Here is a 20,381-nt window from a genome sequence, read left to right on the forward strand (position 1 = left end):
AGGAACCATTTTTCTTTTAATGATCCCTGAAAAGACAAATCAAGGGGTGAATTTAAAAAAAGGTAAACAGTTTTTAGTCATTATATTTTTTAAGAGCTCTAAGCGTTATGTGTTTTCCTTCAATTTTTGCTTAGCTTTTACGAGGCTTGTAGGTGCTGAGGATTGAAATATAAAAAAGACATTCTTTCTTGAGATTCCATTCCACAGAGAGATAAATATGACGAATATTTAAACAAGTGAAGGGTTGGTACCAGTTGCTTTCTGTATGGGATAGCTATTGCAACTGAACGAATTAGTAGATGATGGTTCTCTTGATTGCAGTGACTTATCCCGAGCATATTCTTAACTTTTAGGTTTGGTTTTTTATTTGATTTTGTATACTTGTAATTCTTCTAGTCTATAGATAGCTCAAAATATTGTTATACCCTTGTAATAGATGTTGCATATTTGCAGCATTCAAGGGAATCATCCTAGACTAAGTTGGTTGCTTAGCAGTTCCTTTTGGACTTCAGTTTCTGGTATTTAAAAAATATGACCATACTTCATTGACCTGTTTCCTAAATATTTGTCTCTACAGTATATAGAACATTCAGATAAAATAAGTACATTTTATGAACACTTTGGAAGGTTTCTGAATGGCTAATATAAATAATCTTCAACCTGTAATAGCACTTCTACTCTTAAGTGTTAAAAATTCTTGAATATAATATGTTTTGTAATATAGACATACAAAACTAAATTACAAGAGGTAAATATCTGAAAAAGAATGTAGAAAACCTTGAATATAACCTTTGATTTTGTGTAAACATAAAATGAAGTCAGGGAACACATTACCATGTACTGTTAGAGTTGGGAAAACAGAGCCTTAATGGTTGCCAAAGCTCTAACTCATTACTTCAATTGGAGTAGTTTTGAATAAATTCATAAATATTCACATTTTTAAAGTGACATCTACAGGTGTGAGTAAAAACAATTACGTTAGTAAAATTTGGAAGTAATGTCTGTCTGTTCTTTTCATTATCACCAATATTCTAGATTGAGTTGGGAATAGGAGTAAGTGAATTTACTTTTGAAAAGTCTGCTTGCAATTGAATATCCTATCCTTTGTAGCTATTGTTGCCAAGTCTTTGAAAAGTTAGATTTCTACAGATTTAGGCATAAATAACATATATTTCTTATGGCATGGGCCTAATAAGACAAACTATAAGTAACCCATGGTTTTTATATTTGTTTTATAGTCTTGCTGGGTTCAAATATTGTAATACTTCAAGAAATAGACTAATAAAGATTTTGACACTGTTGTGATTATTTAGGAATTATCAGGCCTTTTGGAAACAGTGTATGGAAATTGGCTATTGTTGAGTGGTTGTGCTATGCAATTTTGATACAATTTTGAATTAGTATCACAATGAGTAGCAGTTATACTTTTTATTTTGTCTTTGAAATGTTATTCTTTTACACATCCTTATAACCTTTATTTTTTATGAGAGAGTAATGACAAAAAAATCTCTATTGAGATAAATTTAATAACTAAAATATTTCCTAGGTTTCAGCTTATGTGGAGAAGTTGCTGTGAAGCCACCTGTAAATCCATTTACTGAATTTATGGAGACGGCTATAAATGATGGAAGTCATTCAGAAGAACTCTTTTCCCATCTTAAAACTATATCAGAGAAAGAAGATTTACCACGGTGTACCAGTGAAAGTCATCTCAGCTGGTATTCTCATCAGTATCAGGGGAAATCTAAATTTCTGATTTCAGAATTTCCTGTTTTGTCCATAATATAAATTATTTGAATCAAATACAGCATTCTTTTAAGAGTATCTTTTTCAAATCTAGTATTTATTTATTAAAATATATTTAATCTGATTACAAAGGTACTCATCTAGCAGAATTCAGCTAGTTTTTTTGAATCTGAATGAAAGCAATTAAAAATGAAAACCTGGCTGGGCGCAATGGCTCATACCTATAATCTCAGTACTTTGGGAGGATGAGGCAGGTGGATCACTTGAGGTCAGGAGTTCAAGATCAGCCTGGCCAACATGGTGAAACCCCATCTCTAGTGAAAAAATGCAAAAATTAGCCAGATGTGGTAGCGTGTGCCTGTTGTTCCAGTTACTTGGAAGGCTGCGGTAGAAGAATCACTTGAACCCAGGAGGTGGAGGTTGCGGTTGCGGTGAGCCGAGATAGCACCACTACACTCCTGGGTGACAGAGCCTGGGTGACAGAGCGAGGCTCCATCTCAAAAAAGAAAAAGAAAAAAAAAAATGAAAACCTCATCTGTTAAGAATTTGTAAAATAAAGCTATTTAAGATAAATGAAAATGTAATAATATGTGATATCAGAAATGTAGTTAATGCATGTGAAATCACTGTCATTTCGTATATTACTATATAGCAAATACTTGTCATACTTCTTTAGAGTGGGGAATACACTTGTTATTTACATGAAATATTGCCCCCTGCCAAGTGGCAATCTTAGTATACCATTACTGTCAGTATGGATAGCTTAGTCCAGCTTCTGGTTTAACTTGTTATAAATGAAAATAATATTTTATCATCTATAATCATACTTGACTTTCTGCCTATGATTTTTAATAAGGGACAGGTGTCATTTATAGATAGAATGTTCTTAGGCTCTTTACTTTAAGCCAGTTGTACTTAACACATATTTTTGACATAGCCTCTAGGATGCTGTCAGTTGTTAATGAGCCATTATGTTTTACAAAGAAAGAGAAAAGCTGCCAATTAAAGAGTTTCCATATCACTTGGAATTTTATTTATAAATATTGAAAATGCTCCTTCAAACTTAACTATACATGTGTCTTTAACCCAAATAACTTTTGTGATTACATACAAGTAAAATATAAGTAAAATAAGGTGTTCTTAAAATTTGCTTACACTCAAAGTCCAAGTTTCGAGCTACTTTTGGACTAAAAGTTGTCCTTGCTAATAAGAGTACTGTATACGTGATATGGCATTTCTGAGGAGCATCTTTAAATGAAGTTGGATTTAACTTAAATTTTGTATGTGCATTTGTAATTAGCCTGAAGCAGGACATCCTAAATGAAAAGACTGAATTGGAAGCGACACTTAAGGAAGCGGAGTTGGTAACTTGTTCTATAGAATTACTTTTGCCACTATTTAAGGACACCATTGAAAAGATTAATTTTGAAAATGTGAGTGACTTATGAATATATAATAAAATGAAAAGCTAGTATATTACTCAGAATGCATTAACTGAGGTCTCATATCTTATGTAGGTATGCTCACATATGAGTATTTAATACCAAAAATGAGGGTTTATCAGAATTCTTTATTCCCGTGTCATTAACTACAATTCTTTTCCTGAAAGATAATCTCAGGCATACACCTGATAAGAGGCTAAGCTAGAAACAATATATTTTGGGTGCTTGAATTAACTGGAGTTGAACTAGAAAATCAGCTTTTCTGAAGAGCGAATTTAAAACTAAAATCTTCGGGGAGGTGAAATGTATCAGTTTTCGATAGTATTATTTGGAATAGAGAACTGTTTTTAAGTTCCAGCATATTAAAGTTTAAATTAGGGACAAACAATAGATTATCTTCTATAACTTTTATTTAAAAGCCTAAAATGCTTTTAGAATATAAGCTCTTATTTTGATTTCATTTTATTTAATGTACTGTATAACAGATCCAATTTACAAATTTTGTAACATTATTACTATGCACAAAAGAATGATTTTGTTAGGAAAAAATATGTTTGATAGTATCATATTTTAGAGGGTTTTACTTAATGCTGTGTCTTAAAATGTGTATGTGGTTCTTGTAATTTGTCAGGCGAATCTTTCAGCATCGAATTTGAAGATTTCCGAACAGAAGGAAATATTAACAAAAGAATTAGACACTTTCAAAAGTGTAAAACTAGCTTTAGAACATCTTCTTAGAGAGCGAGACTACAAACAAGTAAGGCATTAACACTAAGCACTCATTTTAATAGTGATATTTCTCACTTGAAGGATACATTATTTTTAAACTGTAGAAATTATTGGTATATTTGAAATGGAAATAATTCTTTGAATTTTGTCAGTCATGAATCCCTACCTTTAATGTTTCATAAGTAGTTCTATATGAAAACCACATTTTTATAGAAAATGTATTTTTATTTTTCATCTCAAAAACTTTATTTGTTATACTTAATTTAGCTGATTCTAATAAAATATACACTTTTTGAGTTTAAACTCTTTGTACATTATATTTATATATATGTAACATATTTATATATTCTTCATCTGGTAAAAGCTTTATTGAAATAGAATTCACATACCATACAGTTCTCCCATTTAAATTATAAAATTCAATGGTTTTCATTGTATTCACAGAGTTGTGCAGCCGTCACCACAGTCAATTTTAAAGCATTTTTATCACTCCAAAAAGAAAGCTTATACCCTTTAAATCATCTAAATTATTCTTCTGACTCCCTTTTGACTTTTTCCTATGATAATTTTTTTCAGAATTGTAAAAACTAATATTAGGTAATAGTTTTTGTAATTAAAAACTTAACATGCTTATAGAAAATTTTGATAAGCAGAGAAATATTCTCTTGATCTCAGCACTTAGTGAAACATCACGATTAAGGACTGTTAATTTTATGTTGTGTATATTTTGCAGTCTTTTGTTTCTTTACTGTATATATGTTATGTGTGCATATATACGTGGTGTTTTAGAAAAATGGAGTAAAACTACTCTCTTCGTTTTGTAACTTGACTTTTATACTTAACACTGTATTGTCAATATTTTCTCATGTATTGAATATTTTTTGAATAGAAAGGAATCTTAACTCGAGTTCTTTGGACCCTTATCGATCCAAGGATGGCCTTTATGAAATCCATAAGCCCTCTGAAATTCCGTGTATAATTTTGTGTTATATGTACATATATATATGGTTTTGGGTGAAAAGAATTGATTAACTTTTTCACATTCTAAAGCAGAAGTATGACTTTCAAAAATGAATAAATAGTCTTCTGTGGTCTCATTTAAAATGGCTACATAGAATTCTGTTACTGATTCGCTGTAATTCTTTAAGAGATTTCTTATTGCTAGAATTTAGATTGTTGATAATTTTTGCCTCTTTGTAAACAGCACTGTGTTGCATTCTATACTCTATACAAACTTCTTTTGTCTAGAGGATTTTTGTGATTTTAGTGTCATTGACCTATACCTTCTAAAGCATTCTTTTGTGATCAATTTAGTAAATTAACTAATTTCATAAATTGCAGACCAAAAATAATTTGGAATACTTGAGCAAAAATCTTTTCAATGGTTAACTTTTAAAAATCTGAATTAAAAGTCATATTAATTTATTGAGTAATGCTTATTCCACTTCCTACTTTTTTATATAGAGAAATATAATTTGTGATCACTGATTTATAACGTTCTTTTCACAGACAGGAGACAATTTACCCAGCATGTTGCTAGAAAATTTAACTGATAATGAAAGTGAAAATACTGTAAGTCTTTCCACACTTAACTTTTTGTCCATTCTTTCTGTCATTGTTATTTGCATGCTGCTTGGTTTTATAAAATTAGCCAATATTATCCAAGTTGTGAAATGTCTAATTCTTATTTTATATTTGCTCAAGAATCTTAAGAAGAAGGTATTTGAAAAGGAGGCCCATATCCAAGAACTTTCTTGTTTGTTTCAGACTGAAAAGGTAAGCAAAATTTGAGCTTTTGAGCTTAATTCATTTTATTAATATTGACTTCTTTTTTTTTTTTTTTCCCCATCCTGGCCCCAACTCCTCAGAAATAAACACAGAAAAGTGTTTTGAAATTCTAGATTATTTGGATATTTTACAGCTTTTACCTATCAAATATAACATCTTAATTTTATTAAGCTTTTTTTAGAGTTTTATGGTGTTTTGTCAGGATATTTGGCATAAATCACTTCATATAGGAACTGTTTTAAATTTGTATTGTATTTCAGTTGGGTGACAAATTAAGGAATGTTAGTGTTTGTAGGAACATTTTAGGTATACCCATACCTTTATAAAGATAGATGGGAATTTTAAAAAAGAGATGATTATCAGGAACCATTAAATAAAAAAGGTTGGGGGAAAGAACTTAGCCCTGCTTGGGCATGAAATACATTTGTAATAGGGGCGGCAGTTTATGTAAAGTAATGCTTTGCTTTTTATCAGCTGTTTAGATTGTTTTTTAAATCAGGGTAAAATTAGAGGTGCTGGGCTGGGGATACAGCAAATAATATGGTTGTTTTTGGTTTTCTCTTTCTCTTTGTTACAGGCAAATACTTTGAAAGCAAACCGTTTTTCTCAATCAGTAAAAGTAGTACATGAACGACTACAGATCCAAATTCATAAAAAGGAAGCCGAGAACAATAAGTTGAAAGAATACGTAAAGGTTATATATAAATATATATCCATTTTAATAGCTTAAGTGATAAAATTAATGAAACACTATAAAGCCATTCCTTAGTTCTAGAATTTGATGGTTTTAAAATACACAGTTGTTGACATGGGAAATACATATTTAAGGTAAATCTTAGTATTTGTGGCCTAACTAAAGGTTTGGGTCCAAATTTCAATATAAAAATGCTGTCTCTGTTTAATACCAATCTAGGAAGGATTTATGGGATTGAATTACTTTAAAAATCATTTCCACTTTATAATTAATTTATATTTACTGTGGAAAATTTATAGAAAATAAATTTAAATACACCAAAATCATTGTTAACATTTTGGTGTACATTATTTCAGTCTTTTTTCTCTGTCTGTACATACATTCATATATACTTTCACATGTTTAACAGTCAATACAAGGTTTATTTTCTGTTACTAATCATAATAATTTTAAAATCAGCCCAACTTTGATGTTCACAAAATTAAGTAATTCCCTTATTAAACAACTTTGTAGGAGTATAATTAAGGGGAATTTTTTGATTTAATTATTCTTTTGGAGTCAAAGTCACTTTGAGATGAGAATTTGAGGTGGCATGTCATACAATATAAGGTAACTTTTTTTTTTATTTCCGCCAAAGGCAAAGAAGCAATATTCCCACCTTGAGAGGTTACAGAGACTCCAACTCCATTGAGTGTGAGGACTTCTAAATTAGATTTCTGTTTGGTTTTGCAGTCCTGAATCATAACAGATGTCTGCAGCCTGTAGCATGTTTCAAAACTGTACTCGAGTTTGTGTGTGTGTGTGTCTGTTTCTTCCTTTAAAGGGACATTAAGTAGATTTATGGGGCATGTAAATTTTGTATGCTAGGGCACTGCAGATGAACTGGACTTGGTATTGCAGTGGTCTGTCATAGTAAATACAGGAGAGCACATGTGATTGAATACATCTGATGTGTGATTGAACATATTAGGTAATCTTTTCCAATTTATCTTAAAGCATACTGTTTATTTTTTATAACCATGATAATTTGGAGAAAGAACATAAGGCTAAAATCCTAAAATTTTGCTTTGAAATTCTACTAATAATTTGAATTCAAATTCTTTTACCAAAATGCTACTGTTAAGAAATGATTAAAAGAAACTGAATTTATGGATTTTTCTACATTTTCTCTCACAGACTTTTGGATTTAAGGCATTAAGTAATTAAGGGGTTCAGAATTTAGTTCTTTTTGACTTAGGTTTGACAGTGTTTTGTTTTTGTTTTTGTTTTTAAGAGTATGAATCCAATGAACTCAATTTGGCAACATCAATCTCAACTGTTTAGTGTTGAGTAATTTGTTGTATTGGGTCTTTTAAAAATTTACATTGTAAATCTCTGGGAACTATCCCACAGATGCCTTGCACCAGTTTTTCTTTCTAGATCTTTGTGATGTAGCAATTAGAGTTAGAACATTTTCATATTTTCAGAAGAGATTGAGAATAATTGTCTGTATAAAATGTGACATGTATACGGACACTCCTTTGGAGAGAGAAGAAGACATTGATAATCAACTTTGTGTTCATTCATTTGGCAAATGACTTGAGAGGTTATTTTGAAATTATAAAAATAATTTGTCATTTCAGTATACTCCTTGATAGTGCCTAAGTGTGGGATTTGATAAATCTGGTGAGAACATTGTGTCTGGAACCGTGTTCAAAAAGAACATTTACTTTCTATGTTTAAAAGTCTTTTAACCTAAGACAGCAACTATTCATGGTGTGATGATGACACCGTGTGGACTTCTAGAGGAATGACAGCAGTGTTTCCTGTGGGATGTTCCTTTGTCTTATGTCGACTTATTGTACTGCTGTTTTTCCCCAACTAGTTATGTTTTATGGGATTTTGTTTTTTTAAAAACAATTTAAGAATGTATTGCTCCTTCTCTTAGTTTACTTAGTCACTCTTCAAAGAAATCAAATCTAAATCTTAATATATACTTCTTAATCTCAATTTTAGTGGCAGTTAAGAAACTTAGATTTTGATGATTGTAGAGTTAAGTTGAAAAGTCCTAGGTTTAGCTTTTACTGTGACTCCTTTGCAATTTTTAAAAATTAAAATGGCTGTCTAAGGAATGGGAGACTAAAACTTAAATTCTGTAATAATTTCACATTTCAATATTTCACAGGTTTCAAAAATGTAAAAACATTAAAATCGTAAGTCTTTAAATTAATAGATACTTAATACTCAAATACTTTAAATACAAAGTCTTAAAATAATTTGAAATAAAAACATTTGAGTCATCACCTTAAATCACATCCCTCATCTACCCAGCCTAATATTCTGTCTCTCATGTCACCAAGAGGTATGCCAAAGAGATAGTCATGCCAATTAGTTACAGTCACATTCAATGATAGAAACGTGTCCTCAATAATACTAATCTTATGACTGTTATAGTCATTAATTTGTCTAAACCTGTGTTTGGTCTTGGAATAATGACTTCCATAAATTTACTTTATTGGATAAAGTAGTATTTTATTATCTTTAATGTAACTCTAGTGTCAGGACATGCCCCCTAATTCTAGTAAATTAAAATTTGGTAAATAAATCTGTTTATCTCATCTATAGCCTTCTTAAAGATTATAATAATATCTTTAAGATTTTAGCTTTCAAAATGAATAGTCCTAATATATTTGGGGAGCTACCAATTCCTTTGAATATTGGTACATATTTAGATTGTTTCTAGCTCAATTGTGTTTTTTTAAACTAGTTTTTAAAACTAGTAAGTTGTGTAATATTCTAGATGTGAACTAAAAAAGCTGAGTTAATCACAGAAGTTTTAAGGAAGTTAGTGTTTGTACCATAATCACTAATATTGGTATCTTTAATAATGGTAGCATTAGTTTGATATAGGATTATATGTTTTAAATTTGCATCCTTTAACAGGTTATAGAGAAGCATTGGTGAAGTCACCTTTCTTCACTATTTTGCTTTTTTAATTAATCTTATTAATCATTTTGATAAAACCTATATAGAGAATTATTGTATTAGGCCATTTTAACATTGTTATGAAGAAATACATGAGACTGCATAGTTTATAAAGAAGAGAAGTTTAATTGGCCCACAGTTCCACAGGCTGTACAGGAAGCATGATTCTGGCATCTGCTCAGCTTCTGGGGAGGCCTCAGGAAACTTAGCAGTCATGGTGGAAGACAAGCGGGGAGTGAGGCATCTCACATGGTGGGAGCAGAAGCAAGAGAGAGAGCAAGTAGGGAGGTACTGCACACTTTTAAACAACCCAATTTCGCGAGAACTCACTCACTATCAGGAGAACAGCACCAAGAGGATGCTGTAAACCATTCATAAGAAACAACCCCTTTAATCCAACCACCTCCCACCAGGCCCCAGCGCCAACACTGGGGGTTACAGTTTGACATGAAATTTGGGTAGGGACACAGATCCAAACCGATATAGTTTGGCTGTGTCCCCACCGAAATCTCATCTTGAATTGTAATCTTAAGAATCCCCATGTGTTTAGGGAGAGACCTGATGGGAGGTGATTGGATCATGGGGGTGGTTTCCCCCATCCTGTTCTCATGATAGTGAGTGAGATCTGATGGTTTTATAAGAGGCTCTTCCCCCTTGGCTCTTCACTCTTTTCTCTCCTGCTGCCATGTGAAGAAGGTCCTTGCTTCCCCCTCGCCTTCTGCCATGATTGAAGTTTCCTGAGGCCTCCCTAGCCATGTGGAACTGTGAGTCAATTAAAACTTGGCCCTTTGTAAATCACCCAGTCTCAAGTATTTCTTTATAGCAGCATGAGAATGGACTAATACAGTTAATTGGTACTGCAGAGAGTGGGTATTGCTATAAAGATACCCACAAATGTGGAAGTGACTTTGGAACTAAGTAATTGGCAGAGGTTGGAACAGTTTGGATGGCTCAGAAGACAGGAAGATGTGGGAAAGCTTGGAACTTCCTAGAGGCTTGTTGAATGGTGTTGAGCAAAATGCTGATAGTGATATGAACGATGAAGTCCTGGCTGAGGTGGTCTCAGATACAGATGAGGAACTTGTTGGGAACTGGAATAAAGGTGACTCTTGCTATGCTTTAGCAAAGAGACTGACGGTATTTTACCCCTGCCCTAGAGATCTGTGGAACTTTGAATTTGAAAGAGATGATTTAGGGTATCTGGTAGAAGAAATTTCTAAGCAGAAAAACATTCAAGATATGACCTGGTTGATTCTGAAAGCTTTCAGTTTTATGCATTCACAAAGTGATGGTTTGAAATTGGAACATATGTTTAAAAGGGAAACAGAGCGTAAAAGTTTGGAAAATTTGCAGCCTGACCCTGCGATAGAAAAGAAACACCCATTTTCTGGGGAGAAATTCAAGTGGTCTGCAGAAATTTGCATAAATAATGAGAAGTCAAATGTTAATCAATGGGGAAAATGTCTCTGGGGCATGTCAGAGGTCTTCATGGCAGCCGCTTCCATCACAGACCCAGAGGCCTAGGAGGAAAAAGTGGTTTTGTGGGCTGGGCCTAGGGCCTTGCTGCTTTGTACTGTCTTGGGACTTGGTGCCCTGTGTTCTAGTTGTGGTTAAAAGGGGCCAATGTATAGCTCAGGCCATTTTTTCAGAGGGTGGATGCCCCAAGCCTTGATGACTTCCACGTGGTGATGGACTTGCAGGTGCACAGAAGTCAAGAATTGAGGCTTGGGAACCTCAGCCTAGATTTCATGGGATGTGTGGAAGCACCTGGATGTCCAGGCAGAAGTTTGCTGCAGGGGTAGAGCCCTCATGGAGAACCTCTGCTGGGGCAGTGTGGAAGAGAAATGTGGGGTTGGAGCCCCCACATAGAGTCCCCATTGGAGCACTGCCTAGTGGAGCTGTGAGAAGAGGGCCACAGTCCTCCAGACCCCAGAATGGTAGATCCACTGACAGCTTGCACCATGTGCCAGGAAGAGTTCCGGATACTCAATGCCAGCCTGGGAAAACAGCTAGGAAGGGGGCTGTACCCTGCAGGCCACAGGGCTGGAGCTGCCAAAGACCATGGGAGCCCACTCCTTGCATCAGCATGATGTGAAACATGGAGTCAAGGGAGATTATTTAGGAGCTTTAAGATTTAATGACTGCCCTGTTGGATTTTGGACTTGCATGGGTCCTGTAGCCCGCCCTTTTTTGGTCAATTTCTTCCATTTGGAATGGGAACATTTACCCAATACCTGTGCCCCCATTGTTTCTTGGAAGTAATTAACTTGCTTTTTATTTTACAGACTCCTAGGCAGAAGGGACTTGCCTTGTCTCAGATGAGACTTTAGACTTGGACTTTTGGGTTAATGCTGGAATGAATTAAGACTTTAGAGGACTGTTGGAAAGGCATGATTGTGTTTTGAAATGTGATGACATGAGATTTGGGAGGGGCAAGGGGCAGAATGCTATGGTTTGGCTGTGTCCCCACCCAAATCTCATTTTGAATTGTAATCCTTATAATCTCCATGTGTCTAGGGAGAGACCTGATAGGAGGTGATTGGATCATGAGGGTGGTTTTCCCCATGCTGTTCTCATGATAGTGAGTGAGTTCTTGTGAGACCTGATGGTTTTATAAGGGGCTCTTCCCCCTTTACTCCTCACTCTTCTCTCTCCTGCCACCATGTGAAGAAGGTCCTTGCTTCCTCTTCACCTTCTGCCATGATTGTAAGTTTCCTGAGATCTTCCCAGCCATGTGGAACTGTGAGTCAATTAAACTTCTTTCCTTTATAAATTACTCAGTCTAGGTTATTTCTTTATGGCAGTGTGAGAATGAAGTAATACACAAACCGTATCAGTTATGTACATATTTTTACAATGTTTACATAAACATTGGAGTTCTGAAATAATTTAATTGTTGCTAATTTTTTTTTTAGAGCTTAGAAACCAAGATAGCCAAGTGGAGCCTGCAATTGAGAATGAATAAGAATGAGGCTGTAGTGATGAAAGAAGCAAGTAGGCAAATAGCTGTAGCTTTAAAAAAGGCATCTAAAGTTTACAAACAAAGGCTTGACCATTTTACAGGAGCTACTGAAAAACTTACTTCCCAAATTAGAGATCAGGTATGTAAATTCATTCTTTTTAAAATTAAAAGTTATATTTTATGTGCTTACTTTATATAATTAATGTTATGATGCTTCATATAGTAATTTTATTCTTCTCTTAATGCTGTTAATACCAGAAAAACTTACACTTTTTGCTTTAAATCTTTTATTTTGAAATATTACATAAAATGTCAAATTTTCATATTGAAATATATCAGCATTTCCTTGGGAACTTTACTTAAAGGAAATATTAAGTGTGTCCCCCCCTACACAAACAAAAAGGTTCTATTGGCCAACTACTTAAGGGTAATATATTATACACATTTCCTCTTGGGACATTGTGGTCCATGTTAGCAAATTAAAGGCTCTGAGAAGGCTTTCAGAAACAGTGGAACGAAGGGTGTTGAACTAAGAGTTTCCCACACTTTTTTAACCACAGAGCTATTCTTTTACCCACAGAGCAACTCTTGGAACTGGTTCTGAGGAACACTAGTTTGAGAAATGCTGATTTATGTTATTAGACCCTATGACTTTATTCAGTAATTAACCTCATTTAATCTCAGTAATACATTTAAAACCATGTGCTGACATAAACACATCATGTAAAATATATCTTTGGGTATAGTACAAATTTGAAAATGGCCTTAGTGCTTTGTTGTTTTCAACACATTATATTTATTCAATTACTAATTAATAATTTTTTAAATAAAGTCTGACTGATATCCTACCTCTTAAGAACTTATGTTAAGGCTTATAGAATTATTAGAGGCTTTTAGAAAAGAAAACAGACTTGTATAAAAGCTTATTGCAAACAAAATAGTATTTTGTTAACTTTGTGACTTGGGATAAGGAACTTAACCTCTTTAAGCTACGATTTCCTCATGTATAAAATAGGGGATCATAATACTCCCTATCTCATGTGTTTGTAGGGAGAGATAAATGAGAAAATATATTTTTGCACTGCCCTCCTTTCTGTTCCTGTAATGCATGAAGTTTTTTTCTTTGTTTTGTTGTTTTTCTTGTTTGTTGCTGCATCTGGCTTTAATGTTCTTCCCTGGCTCACAATAGCTCTTTCTTTTTTTAATCATTCAGGTATCTTTTCAATTGACATCTCTTCAGAGAGGCCTTTCTTGACCATTCCTTTTGAAGTAGTCCTAAAACAATCATATCAATGTCTTAATTTTTTTTCATAGCATTCACTATAATCTGAAACTATATCATTTATTTTTTCATTTATCACTGCTGTTGTGTTTTGTTTTATTTTTAACTGTTTCCTTCTACTTGAATATAAGTCTCAGAAGGCAGGAGCTTGCTATCCTATTCACCTAAGGTAAGGGTACCATTATTTAAAACGGTATCTTAAGTCTAAAACATGAACAGTTCAGCAATAAGAGCTAAATAATAGTTTAACAAAATGTTATCACATATCTACACAATGCATAAATTTTACCAAGGACTACAGAGAGAGATCAAGGACAAGGAGGATTTGTAAAGGTCTGTGGTCTTTCGTAATTAGAAGGTCACTAGTTACTAATTCAGTTGCAGTTTCAGTGCAGTGGAAGGAAAGGTGAAAAGGGGGATTTTGCTTTATATCTGCATGTTGTAAGGAGAGATGAAAGAAGAAATGAGGATTTGGAAAGTACTAGAGACAAATGATTCTGACATTTAGTACCCAGGGGTGAGGATGTTAAATGCTCTATAATTCTGCACACTGAAGAATTAACCCATTTCCTTCTTTGGAAATTAGATCCTAATTTTGCTTCTGGTGGCCTTAGATGTGCCATTTCTCTAAAGCAAAGAGAAAAGGTAGGCCAACTCAAAAAACCCTCTAGGAAGGTAATTCCATCACTGACTAGTTTTGACATCTAGGAATGCCATACTGATGAAGTAGGTAATAATTATCTTGCTAACACATAAATTCTTTTCTTACTGATAAAACTTCTGTATATCTTAATTTATATTATAAACTTATACTTCATAATTTATATTAAAGCTTATTTTATACAAAATATGAAAATACTAGTCTTTAATATATCAAAAATATTACTGGGAAAAAATTTAAACAAAACAGTCTTGCGCATAATACATGCCCAGTAAATACTTGCTCAGTAAATGGATGAACGATGAAAGAAGGAAGTACCCAATAAATGTTAATTGTTGTCATTACTGTTTCTGAGCTTTTTGATTTGTAATTACTGGCATTGTTGCCTTCCAGTGTGTTTTTATGTAGAATGTAGACAGGAGGCACAGTGGCTACAGCTCTTTAGGTGGATCTGCAGTTAATAGATTTGAGCTATTTATTGAGTGTGTGCTGTGCTGCAGGCACTATCAAGGCCCTAGAAATACAGCTATGAACAAAAGCAGATAAAAATCCCTACCTCGTGGGAGTTCACATTCAAAATGGATAAGCCACTACTATCATTTATGTCTCTTTGTGGACAGTAGCAGTGTTTGAAGGCTGATGGGGTGACCTCTATAAAATAGATCTTGGCATCGTTATAGCAAAGATAAGTAAGGTGCATCACCAAATGTTATGGAGCTTTGGAACTAGGGGTAGTTTCTGTGTGTACCACAGGGGCTTTCTCCTCTGATGCTTATGTGGTTGTTACCATCTTCTGTATATAGAGCATGAAATTAATTCAAGACCAGCCTGGGTAACATAGCAAGATGCTGTCTCTACTATATATATATATGTATATATAAAATAGTATATACACCATATGCATAAAATAGATATATGTAGACATATATATACATATATATCTAGATATATTTTACATATGTGTGTATATATATATGGTGGCTGTGGTGGCACACATTTGTAGCCCTAGCTACTAGGGAGGCTGAGACAGGAGGATCCCTTGCACTCAGGAGTTGGAGGCTACAGTGAACCATCATGACCGTGCCACTGCACTTCAGCCAGGGCAAAATAAAAAGTAAAATGGAAAGTTCAGTAAAAAGAAAAGAACTTATCTTAATTATGAAATATTGTTTAAAAATAGTTGCAACATCTTTTAAAATGTTAAGTTGAAACTTCCACTATGTGTATATAAAATAATAGCAATATAGATATTTACTTTAAAATTTTTCTGTTCAAAGTTGTACACTGACTTTATTTATTTATTTCAATAGTTTTTGGGGGACAGGTTGTTTCTGGTTACCTGGAAAACTTCTTTAGTGGTTATTTCTGACATTTTGGTGCACCTATCAGCCAAGCACTGTACACTGTACCCAATGTGTAGTCTTTTACCCCTCACTTCCCTCCCTCCCTTCCCCCAAATTCCCAAAGTCCATTATATCAAACTTATGCTTTTGCGTTTTCATAGCTTAGCTCCCACTTATGAGTGAGAACATACGATATTTGGTTTTCCATTCCTGAGTTACTTCACTTAGAATAGTGATCTCCAACTTCATCCAGGTTGCTGCAGATGTTCCTTTTAATGGCTAAGTATATTCCATGGTGGTTATATACCGTATTTTCTTTATCCACTCATTGGTTGATGGGCATTTAGGCTGGTTCCATATTTTTACAATTATGAATTGCACTGCTATAAACATGCATGTACAGTTTTCTGTATTTGAAGTTCCATACTTTTTGGAAGATTGCTTCCCAGTTTATAATGTATTTGTGTTTAGAGATCTGAGCAAAACAAAAATGTTTTAAAATTATAGTATGAATACTTTTATGTATTTTTTAGGAAGCCAAGTTGTCTGAAACAATTTCAACTTCCAATGCCTGGAAAAGTCATTATGAGAAAATTGTAATAGAAAAAACTGAATTGGAAGTACAGATTGAAACAATGAAAAAGTAAGAAAAAATTTAGAATCTTTTGTTATTTAGTAAGAGTTTTCACTTTTTAAAAAATTCTTTGAGTTGTTTGTATTTTGATTTTTTTAGATTACATATGGTAAAGGTGCTACCTATATGATTTGATATTTTTGCATTTATAATTCTGTAAAGTTTTCTTACCTTACTATTAAAAATAATTAAAATGATTGCTCATTAAAAGAGAATTGGTGTTCACATTTTGAATTTTTTTTTTTTTTTTGAGGCAGTGTCTCACTTTGTTGCACAGGCTGAAGTGCAATGGTGTGATCTTGGCTAATTGCAACCTCTGCCTCCCGGGTTCAAGCAATTCTCCTGTCTCAGCCTCCCTAGTAGCTGGGACTACAGGCACGCACCACCATGCCCAACTATTTTTTTGGTATTTTTAGTAGAGACAGGGTTTCACCATGTTGGTCAGGATGGTCTCGATCTCCTGAGCTTGTGATCTGCCCACCTTGGCCTCCCAAAGTGCTGAATTTACAGGCATGAGCCACCGCGCCTGGCCCACATTTTGAAATTTTAAACTTGTAGATTATCATTCAGTATTTCAGTATGCCATCTATTATTTGTAGTAAATGTTAATATTTACTTTTTCTTAAATGGAGGTGATGTTTCTCTTTTAAACAAGAATGTATAAAAATATATTTAAAAAGTTTACAATAACTGCTTTGAAAATCCTAAAAATTATTGTTCCTTAATTAAAGTGACTTAAATGCATAACAAAGAAAATGAAAAATAAAAAGACATGTATTTTATTATTTGAAATGTATTACTAATAACACTATAATGAACCCTGAATATTTGATTTTAAGTGTTTTCTGTGTCTTCAGTTTTGTCATTGAAAACTACCATATATAATTCATTTCTAAAGTTTAGTTGTTATTGCCTCACTTAATTCTTTTCTTTATCCTTGTCCCTTAAGTAGTGTATATATGTGTGCATGTGTATGAATGAGAGGAAGAGAGAGATGTGCATACTTGTGGATAATAGTTTAGAAGTTTTATTGAACAGCAAAGAGCATGTTGGATAATTTTTTGTTGGTATCATCAGTGGGTAATTGTTTCTAATCACAGTTACTTTGGTTGTACCCTTTTGGATTACTTCTCCCTATTTTTCTTGTTCTATCAGTTCTATTTATTGTTGTGTATTCCCTATTTGAAACATTGCATCCTACCAAAGTGATTTCAGAAACACACTTAAAATGTGTTATTTGAATAAAAATTTTTATGACTTTTATAAAATGTGTCATTCATTTTATAAAGGCAAATCATCAATCTTTTGGAAGCTCTGAAGAAAATGGAAGACGATGGAAAAAATTCATGTGAAGAAATTCTTAGGAAAATTCACTCAATTGAATATGAAAATGAAACTCTGAATCTTGAGAATACAAAATTAAAGGTACTATGTATGAGTGTTTGTACAGGCGTGTATTGTATAATGACCATAGTCTACTTAGTAGAAATAACTTGAAGAAAGAGTATGTTTAGAGCAGTGCTCTTATATAATTTTGTCTTCTGTGCTTGTCAGGATATTATGTTTTCAGCAGTGCTAAATAATATTTATGAAGTTAACAGTCTCTTTGCCTCAACTTTTAAAATAAACTACTATCCAATTTTGCAGTTAAATGAATCATTCAAATTACATTAACTTTAGTACATAAGATTATTTCTAGGTGTCATGGTTACAATAGGATATAACCTCAGGCCTGGTCTGTTTGAAATCAGAAAGTATGTTCTTGGCTGCTTCATAATCAGAAAGAATTTTCCAGCTTACTCATGTCCAAGAGGTAATTGCTTTCCATAGGTACCAGAGGAGAGACAGGGGAGAAGCTTTTAAATTTTCTGAGAAAAAGAGATATTTGAGTTCTCAGTCAACCCAAGATACATATAACCAGATGGAACTTGAAAGATGATGGCATCATTTCCACTTCCATAATAATACTTTTAGAGGACAGAAAATAGAAGACAGAAAAGAACCTTTTTAAACCATGAAATAAAGTTTATATGCACAGGAAAAATAATATATTAGTAGTATAGAGTACATTTTAGAGAAACTTATAACATAAGCATCTGACATTGTTTTGTTGTATTTATAGCAGTTTAATTCTATCACTGTAATTAGAATTAACTAAATGATAATACATTTAGTCTGTGTATTAAGATGTCCTTAAGACATGTTAAATTCCTAAGAGATATTGCAGATATATTTTGTGGTCCTTGAGAGAAAAGATCTTTAATGTTAAAAGAGAAGTGAAGATCTAAGGCTTTTTTTTTTTTTTTTTTTTTTTTTTTGATTTAAGGTTTGTTTTTGTTTGTTTGTTTTGCATTAGAAATGCACTTGTTTCTTGGAAGCATTATAATTACTGGCTGTTTAGAATTACACATTATATAAAACTTGCAGTGGGTTTTTGAAAATGAGTTTGTTTATGAGAAAAATATACACAATTTAAAAATCATCACCAAAGGAAATTATTTTAATAAAATGATAGCATTCCAGGCTTTAAGGTTCTGAATTGTTATTTTAAAAGATTATTTTTCTGATGGAGATACATCCAAATCTCTTTTACCCTTTCTAAACCCTTTTGCTATACGTCTAAAATGTGTGCTGAGAAGAGAATTTTATCCATTGTAGGTCTTAGCATTATTTTCTTAGGAGCCGATCTGTTTTCTACATACTGATCTGTCTTTGTGGGAGATTCATAGTGTTATGCAGCACAGTATATAGTAATTAAAGATTGTTTATTATATATTGCAGAAGGCAACAGATTGCCCAAGCCAAAAAGATTCTTTCCCTTTGTAGGTTTATAAAGTTGGTAACTTTTCTCATCTTGATGTTGAGTTTCAGTCTCCTTTAGACCAATGGGGCAAAGCTAGGCTCACAAATCTCAAGTCTGTTTTGTTCCAGGTGGAAAGACTCGATTCGTTTGGAGTGCAGGACTTGAAATTGCCAGTCCTGTTGACTGTGGTCTTTCAGAGTGAGTGGAGGAAATAGGAATCTAAGTGATATGTTATAGGAAGTAGCAGGGTCTTCTTTTCTCACCTTTAATGTATTTAGTAATACAATTATTTCGGCTACTTTTTGTTAGGAAAGGTTTTTTAAAAAATCAAAATTGCGATGTACCTTATACCATTTTTTTTTGGCAGTGACATTGTGATATTTTGAATTAGAATTTTTTCCTTCAAGAAATTTTGTAAGTCCTTTATAGTCCTTCAAGCAGTTTGAACTTCTTATTTCTTAATAAAAAGAAGTTCATTTATTCAGTGAACATAGTTCCTCCAACTTCTGACAATTTATTCAGTATTACCTTTTGAGTGAAGAATATATACTCATTACAGTAAAATTGGAAACTATAGAAATATGGAAAGAACAGAATGATTGTTGATCCCACATTCCTTGGAGATAACCGTATTTTGTAATATTTGTTTTTTCACAGTTGTAATTAAAATAATGTCTTGCTTTGTTCACTTTAAAATGGAAACAGATACTGTATGTATATAACATAAACTCTTTATAAGCATCCTTTTAAATTACTCTGTAATATATATTCAATGTAGAAGTGTTAGGTGATTCCTTATTTGTTGGACATTCATGTTATTCCCATTGTTTTTAACATTTAATAAAATAATGCTCTGATGAACATTTTCGTACATAAACTTCTTGCTGTATTGTCTTTAGCTTAGATTTCCATGTAGAATTACTGAGTCAAAGAATATGAACATTTTGAATGTTCTTGATATGCTTTGCTACATTTCCTCTGAAAAGGTATTTTATTACCCGTACTGCCATTAGTTCTCTATACCTCATCAGCACAGGAAATGAAATGTGTGTTTTTATTTGTAGTGTTTGCTAATTTGGCAGGTAAAAATGTTATCTATGGTTTTAATTTGTAACTCTTTGAGGAGCTAGTTTTAAATTTCTAAACAATTTCTATTTTTATTCTTCTCGTGGTTATCTGTGTATCAGTAAATTATGTATTATACTATTCCTTGGTTTATCACATTTAGTCAATTATATTAACCTTCTAATTAGTAGAGCACTAACATAATTGATAATATAAATACTAATACAACTAAAAGACATGTTAAATTCCTAATAAATACTACAACAAA

The 20,381-nt window shown here is 33.0% G+C and overlaps 1 protein-coding gene across 12 annotated transcripts in view; it reads left to right on the forward strand.

Moving 5' to 3' along the window:
- Positions 1-20,381, forward strand: part of LOC105482777 (outer dense fiber of sperm tails 2 like) — a 48,092-nt gene that overhangs the window by 7,366 nt on the left and 20,345 nt on the right. For 6 of the 12 annotated variants that reach the window (XM_071086069.1, XM_071086182.1, XM_011743100.3 and 3 more), the window contains 10 exons: positions 3-62; positions 1,547-1,718; positions 3,047-3,179; positions 3,820-3,945; positions 5,427-5,489; positions 5,622-5,693; positions 6,283-6,399; positions 12,279-12,464; positions 16,145-16,254; positions 17,535-17,670. In XM_071086069.1, the coding sequence (XP_070942170.1) occupies positions 20-62; positions 1,547-1,718; positions 3,047-3,179; positions 3,820-3,945; positions 5,427-5,489; positions 5,622-5,693; positions 6,283-6,399; positions 12,279-12,464; positions 16,145-16,254; positions 17,535-17,670 (1,158 nt within the window). In that variant the 5' untranslated portion in view covers positions 3-19. Of the gene's footprint in view, positions 1-2; positions 63-1,546; positions 1,719-3,046; positions 3,180-3,819; positions 3,946-5,426; positions 5,490-5,621; positions 5,694-6,282; positions 6,400-12,278; positions 12,465-16,144; positions 16,255-17,534; positions 17,671-20,381 lie in introns of those variants that run through there. The other 6 variants (XM_011743107.3, XM_011743105.3, XM_071086252.1 and 3 more) reach the window with 2 other exon arrangements.

This window comes from Macaca nemestrina, chromosome 1 (assembly GCF_043159975.1).
Source record: "Macaca nemestrina isolate mMacNem1 chromosome 1, mMacNem.hap1, whole genome shotgun sequence".
NCBI classification, from domain to species: domain Eukaryota; kingdom Metazoa; phylum Chordata; class Mammalia; order Primates; family Cercopithecidae; genus Macaca; species Macaca nemestrina.